The sequence below is a fragment of the Galeopterus variegatus genome, unplaced genomic scaffold, assembly GCF_000696425.1.
Source record: "Galeopterus variegatus unplaced genomic scaffold, G_variegatus-3.0.2 Scaffold6836, whole genome shotgun sequence".
NCBI classification, from domain to species: Eukaryota; Metazoa; Chordata; class Mammalia; order Dermoptera; family Cynocephalidae; genus Galeopterus; species Galeopterus variegatus.
The window spans coordinates 65,464-72,728 of record NW_007732947.1 but is presented as its reverse complement, the minus strand read 5'-3'; the positions used below and the strand labels follow the sequence as shown (position 1 = coordinate 72,728).

Sequence of the window (7,265 nt, the reverse complement as noted above, 5' to 3'; positions counted from 1 at the left end):
TGAGCGTGGTGCTGACACCACCAAGCTAAGGGTTAAGATCCCCTTACCGGTCATCTTTAAAAAAAAAAAAAAAAAAAGATGTGTAAATAATAAAAGCTCTGTTTATTGAGCACATACATTATAGCTCTGTAATCCTCAAGTGAGGTAGGTCTCCTTACCTGCACATGAGAAAACTAATGTACCAGTGGTAAAGAACTCGGACCAACGTCAACCAGACTTTAGTGCAAAGCTTGTTCCTTTCTATGCCTGTCACTAACACAGAATTGAATCTGAGAGGAGTGACTTGCCCAGGATCACACACAGTGGCACAGGGACAAGAACCTAGTCTCCCAGTTTAAAGATTGCCTGTGCCTTTGGAATGGTGATGCCACCTTCAGTGATGCAAAAATGAAACTTCTCCATCACGGAAGATGATGTAACCAGGCTGTTTCCCATTCCGGCTGCCCAGGCCCACTTGGGCTGTGGTGAGCATTGGGTCTTTTTGTCCACCCCTTCCTGGAGCAGGTCTGACTCTGGCATCCGGTTTGCCCCAAAAGCTTTCACCAGAGCCCTTCCCAGTCTGGAGGAAGGCAGGGTCCATGGTCCCCTCCTGCAGCCCTCCCCTGGGTACAGACTGAAACCCCCATGGGGTGGAAATGTTTTTATTATACCTTTGGTCAGACAGGGAGCAGCCTGGCCGGGAATTTGGGGGTACTGAGAAACTATCCAGCCCCCAACCCACCCCTCCCCCAGGCGGTGCCACCCAGAGCCAGAAGGCAGGTCATCAGAAGGCGGGAAGCAATCCTGCCCCGACCTCTCCCCAAGCTGGGGCGGGCTGGCAGGCGGGGGCGGGCGGTAAATAGTCCTATTGTACAAATATACAGCGCGGGCCGGGGTCCAGAGCCGTCGACTGCCTCCCGAGGACCAGGACAGGGGCGTCGGGCCCGGCTCTGCGGGAAGGCAGCGGGAGGACCTAGCTGCAGCACAGGCGGTGGCAGGGCAGGCCAGGGGCGTCAGAGCCGGGGAGGGCAGGGGACGGGTCGTCATCTGTTCCGGGGGTGTCCCGGGGGTGGGGGGCACGCGGGGAGCTCAATCGGAGTAGATGATGAAGCCGGAGAAAGTGCTGTATTTGTTGCTGTTGCCGCCGTGCGCTTTGCCCCCGTCCAGCTTGATGAAGACCTCGTCGCCCGCATCCAGGTGCAGGATGACGCTGTTGCTGGCGTAATCGTAGTTCTGGTCTGCGTCCTGGGCAATGGCGCTGGCCCGCACCTGCGGGGGCGTTTGGGGGACGGGTGTGAGAGGGTAAGGAGGTGAGGCAGCCCCCTAGGGACTAGACGTGACCACAGCCCGGCCTCCAGCCCCGTCTGTCAGGGCGCTCGGCCTGCTTCTTTCCGGCTCCCCCCCCAACCCCCTCCAATCATAGAGAGCGCATTTTAGGAGGGGTCCTGGATTTCTAGGGCAGGTCTAATCTGGGCCTGAACTTGGAGTCAAGTCTAGTCTTCCTCCTTAACTCCTCCAAGTCTGGCCATCTGGCCTGCTGAGAAGCTCAACGTCCCCAGGATGTCTCAGCCTGGAAGTCCTTCCCTGCAAAGAGGAATTCTCCGGCCCTCCAGGAGGGCCTTCCCTTCTCTCCCCATCATTCCTTCCCCTCTGCTTTGATAACTGTAGTGATGTCTTACATTTCAACTACATCTGCCCCATCTTACATCAGTGGATGCATACAAGGGTGCACGTTGCCCCCACAGGTCAGGCGGCTGAACCAGTGCCAGGCTGCTAATAAGCAACCTGGGCTGGGTCTTTGCACTCCTTGTCTGACGTTCATTCCAGAGTCTCTCCCCAAGGACAATGAGATGGAAGGCCTGGTAATTCTTTCCCCTCTCAAGGCTCGGACTGGGCCTGGGTGCCAGCCTCCAAGGAGTTGTAGCTATATACCTGTGACTGTCACCCTGCCCAAAGAGGACTTTTGGCTCCTCCTGTCTCACCCTAGGGTGGTAGAAAGGAACTGGGTGGGAAGAAGGGAATTCAGGCCTTGCATCCCTCTGTGATTCTATCTGATCTGACATCCTTGCTGGTCCTTATCTTGATGGGTGATGAGGAGGGACAGGCAGGACAATGGGTCAAGGGAGCCCCAGTATTTGGGTTTGATGCCTGCTGTCACTTTTGGGGGCTCTGACTATAGCAATAAGATATTCTTCTCTAACCATTGATGCAACACAATGCCTGAGCCTTAGGATCTGGGGCCTTTCTAGGATATGCCGGGTAGAAAATGGAAAGAGAACAGCCATCTCCAGGACTGTGGCTTGTGGTGGTGGGGACGCTGCATGGTGGGGTTGCTCAGCCAGGCTTTTGGACAGCCCCTGCCTATCCTGCCCCTTCCCTGAAAGGAACCCTCCCCTACCAGGGCTGACCTCTGGACTGAACCAAGCCACTTTAGGGGCGGGGCCCTTCTCTCTCCTGGGCTGAAGGCAGAACTGCAGGTAAGCTGTCCCAAAGCTGCTGCCTCAGCAGTAAAGCTGCAACCAAGAGGACCCAACGCATCTGCATGCCACCCTCCACTTAAAGCCCAATCTCTCCCTCTCTTCCCTCAACCTCTCCTTCCCCAGCCTAGGAAGGAACTATTTGCGGTGCTTAGCTGGGAAAACTCCTGGTCCAGCTAAAGGGGGAGGGGGGGATAAAATAAGGGGAGGTGCTGTCTGTCAAGGAGCTCAGTTTCTCTGTCTAGAAAAATGGATAAGACCTTGACTCACCACTTCCATCTTTGTAAAAACCTTTTGATAGTAAGGGAAAAAAAATTTAAATCTTGGTGGGGCTTTAAGCTACTAGGGAAGGGCTGAAAGCAAGCAGCCAACTCTTGTATTGTTCCCTGGGCCCTAATCCTGGTAGTATTTATTATTATACATGCATTTCATTATCTTTGCTAATAAATTACTACTAATAACAATTATTTTTATTACCCAGATTAATTTAGCCTTAACTCATTAAAACAGTGTGCTCCTTAATAACCAAATCCATTAGAATACAGTCATCTGTCATCAGGAATCTCCTGGTGATGTGACAGGCATCAGAACTGTTATGCTTTTGTTTATTATTTATTCATCACCATGATTGTTGCCGTAATTATCCTAATTATCCATGGAGGCAGGGAGAATTTATGCTCTTCCATCCTTAGACAGTGGGGGACCAGAATCCAGGGGTCTCAATTATCTGCCCAACACTGGAAACCATTGAGACATCCAGCTCCTCCTGAGGGCAAAGGGGAAGTTTGGGTGATTGAAGTTGCCATGGAAGCAGGAAAGCAAGTCTGGGCCTTGTCACGAGGGGGCGCTATAGAATCACCTCCTCAAGAGTTGCCAGGAGGGGAAATTGAGGCAGTGGTCTGACCAGGGGAACTGGGTGGGGAGGGAGTGGTATTCAGGAAACATGTCCCTGTCCCCAGATTAGTGCTGGGGTCTTGGATGTGCAAGTGTGGCTCCCACAGGCAGCCAGCCTGGCCCACAGCAGACATATTTTTACACATTTACTGCATCCCTACTGTGCCAGGCACTGCGCACTGTGCTGTGAAAGGTATTAGGGGCCAGAGGGAGTAGTTGGGGGCCATCTCCCACCACCCGGTGAGAGGCTGATCTCCAGTTAAGTCTTTATACTGCAGCGCTCAGTTTATTTATTTGTTTATTTAAAGATGACCAGCAAGGGGATCTTAACCCTTGACTTGGTGTTGTCGGCACCACGCTCAGCCAGTGAGCTACCCGGCCATCCCTATATACGGATCCGAACCTGTGGCCTTGGTGTTATCAGCACCACACTCTCCTGAGTGAGCCACGGGCTGGCCCTAGCCCTCAGTTTATATACGCCACCACCTCTCACCTCAATCAGACTGCGTTGTTCAAGCCCTTGCCTATTTGTAATTCTCATCTCCCCACAGCTCCCTTCCCTGGACAAGTAGCACCCTGACCATAGGCCCTGGCATGTCCCCACACAGCCCCTGTCCCCAGTCCAGTTTAGCAATTTTGCATCCTCCCTGACCCATCTGAACTGTGGATCTTAGAGGCAGCCAGGCAGCTCTCTTCACTCAGGCACAGACCCCAACCTAGAGCTCTTTCCTCAGCCTCCTCAAGTTTTAATGGCCAGGGCTTGGTGTTATTGGGTGGAAGAGTGTCAACTCAAAGCTGTCCCCAGGGCAAGGGGCAAGTGGGTCTCAGAGAACGACAGAGAGGGGGCCTCAGCAACTGGCATGGAGGCGGTGATCCCCCAAACCCATCTTGCCAGGGAAAAGAGCCAGAGCCCAGATTTGGTTCTGCCTTCCCAAAGAAATTCTGGAAGCCTCTCTGCAGGCAGAAAGCTAGGAAAGAAAAGTGCAGAACCAGGGTGGCCCCTGGTCCTGAAGGCATGGGTGGTGCAAGCTCCTCTCTTCTGTTCCCATCACTTGCTCAGCCCTGTCATTTTCCCTCTGCTTACTTGAATGTCCTCGTCCACCTCTGAGCCAGGCTTTTCCCACACTTGACCTTCTATTTTCTCCTGAGCCATGTCTCCTCACCTTGGGGACCCAGGTTCACCATCCTCTCCCCCCACCAGTTTGGTCTGAGCCAGGGTAGGCCCAACTGGGCCATTCCTCCCAGCCAACACATTTGGGGACAGGAGTCACCAGTTGGGTTCCCAGCCCATCTTTAACACAGTACTCATTGGGTGTGTTACTCTATGGTTACTACTGCCCCCTGCACAGGCCATGACGTCCTGGAGGGCAACTGAATCCCTGGTACCAAGCCCCACACTTGGCTCCTAGTAGGAGCTCAATACTAATATGTGGAATGAGTGAGATTAAATGAGCTTCTTAGGCAATCTGGAAAGAGAAGTCACAAAGGATGTGGGGGAGGGCGCTGTAGGTTTCTCTTTTTAGGAGGGGCAGTAGGGTCTGAATAACTGTTAAAGTGCTGGGTCTTTGAAACGCCAAGTTAAAGCCACCTCCTTTTCCTATTAGCATGTGATCCTACCTCTAGCAAGCACCCTTCATCAGGCTCTGCTAATCCCCTGTCCCGGCTGGAAGGGAAAGGAGATTTTGCAACAGTTCCACCTCCCAGTGACTGAAGCAGGTGCTCCAGCCCCAAGCACACACCATCTTTGGGGTCTCTTCTTGCCTCATCTCTGGGGCCCTGCGATGACACCCTGAGGTGGTGTAGGGCCTAGGCCCCATCAGTGGCCTGGTGACTGCCTCCCTATCCAGGCAAACACCCAGCCCCCTAAAACTTCAGCTCTGTGCCAGCCTAAGCTTTCTTTGAGAAAGGAAGAAATTCCATTGATGAAGGTGACATTGCTGTATCCCTTATTGATGATTAATAAGGGGAATCGTGGTGCCGTCTGCAGAATAAACTCTTGCGGGATACTGGGGGCTCTCATTTGGTCAGGAACTAAGGACAAAGAGGGGAAGCCTGACAGACACAAGTGGAGGAGAGAGATACCAAGAACAAAGAGGCAGGTTAGACCCAGGGGAGAGAGGCCAGAAACCCTGGGAGAGACAAACAGGAAAGGCAGGCAGACAGAGATGGGCAAGAGACAGAGAAAGATAGATAAAGAGGCGTGGGAGAGAGAGAAACCAAAGAGGGAGCTGGGAGGGGGGCAGTGGCAAGGCAGGGAAAAGGGAAGAGGGGGCAGGCTTACAAGCACCTGGTGGGTTTTTTGCTGATTCCCCTGCCTGCCCTTTCCCCTAACCCCAAGCCTTGTAGACCTGCAGGCCAGCAAAGCCTCAAGGTAGTCCAGCGGTGGGAAGGGTTCCAACGAGGTCTTGGGTCTCAGTCGGAGAGATTCCTTCCTAACTCCCATTAGCCCAGCTTTAGTTCCGACCAGGGGTCCCCTTCTTCCATGAGAATGTTCAGCCCTGGGACCCGATGCCACCGTGAGCTGCGAGCACTGGGAAGGGAGGTGGTATCAAAAGAGCTGAGTATGTTTGCCCTGGGGCAGGATTGGGTCGAGATCGGTCCCGGGGCCAGCCATTTCAAGGAGAACTCCGAACACACGCGGGTCCCAGTACCAGAGTCCCTGGGCACTTGGCTCCTTCCAGCTCCGGTGTCTGGAATGGGGACAAGGGACGGAAAGGATGTGCCCACACTCCAGGAGTCAGGAGGGGTTGGAGCAGGGAGACCGAGAGGAGGGTGAGTTTCCATCTCTTCGCCCCGTTTCAGGAGGAAAAACTCCTCCACCCCACCCCCGGCACCGAAGTCCGCCTTCTTGCGCGGGGTAGCTGTGGCACAGTGGGAAGGGACCGCACAGTCCCGGATTTTGCAAAGGGTGTCAGATCTGCCCAATGGTCCCTTCCCGAGGGCGGGGGATGTATTACAGCTAAAGCTCTGTGCGCCGAGCTCTCTTTGCCTTTGTGCCCAAAACATTTCCCGCAGCCCGCCTTCTCTGCTTGCGCGCAAACCCGCGCGCCTAGGCGCCCACGGACGCAGAGGCTGCCTCTCCCCACACGGTGCCCCGGAGCCCATCCTTGCCCTTCCCTTATCGCCCGTTGGTATCTGCTTGAATCCAGGCTCTGCTGGTATCAGCCTAAATCTGCTTCTCAAGGGCCAACCCCCTAAGGAACAGTCCGCGCGCCCCGGAGCCCTGCACTCTGACTAGTTGGGTTTATCTCCTGCACTTCCGTGACGCCGGTGCCCAGCAGCATTTGCGTTGGAGCCGGCGCCAGGAACCGAGGAGTCGGGATGCCCGCTGGCTCCGACCATCCCAGCATGGGATGCCTAAGCAGGGCTACTGTGGGGTCTCCAACTGTGCCCGCCTGGCGCGCCCGCTGACTCTGATCGGGTACCCATTTGCCCTGGACTCCTTGGGAGCCCTGTCCCCAGGCCAGCCCCATGCCCCCGCCTGGCCCACCTGACCGTTCTTGCAGAGGTCCGCCCACATACTGGTGCCGTCGCCGCCGCGCATGAGGACATGGTAGGTGAAAAAGTAGGTGCCGGGAATGTTGCACGTAAACTTGCCGCTGGCCGCATCGTAGTTGTTGCCTAGATTGGTGACCACGTCGTCAAACTTGAGCACCTCGTAACCCTCGTGGGGGTTCTTGAGGCCGGCGTAGAAGGCCACGCGCGGCACCGTGCTGTAGGTGGCCGTGCTGATGGCGCCGCTGCCCCCCGCGCCTGGGAGCCCGGGAGGGCCCGGCTTGCCTGGCTCACCCTTCTCCCCGGGCGGCCCCACAGGGCCCGGTGGACCAGGGTCCCCGGGAAGCCCTGGGGGTCCGGGCTTGCCAGTACGGCCCGGCTTCCCCTGGGGGCCCTGCACCAGCGTGGAGGGCGGGGGCG

At 55.5% G+C, this 7,265-nt stretch overlaps 1 protein-coding gene across 1 annotated transcript; it reads right to left on the bottom strand.

Annotated features, from left to right (window-relative positions):
- Positions 1-625: 625 nt before the first annotated feature.
- On the bottom strand, positions 626-7,263 carry C1QL1 (complement component 1, q subcomponent-like 1; the record flags this gene model as incomplete). The annotated part of the gene is made up of 2 exons (XM_008591325.1): positions 626-1,248; positions 6,841-7,263. Coding segments are annotated over 2 exons (603 nt in total), but the record flags the coding sequence as incomplete, so codon positions are not given.
- Positions 7,264-7,265: the final 2 nt, after the last annotated feature.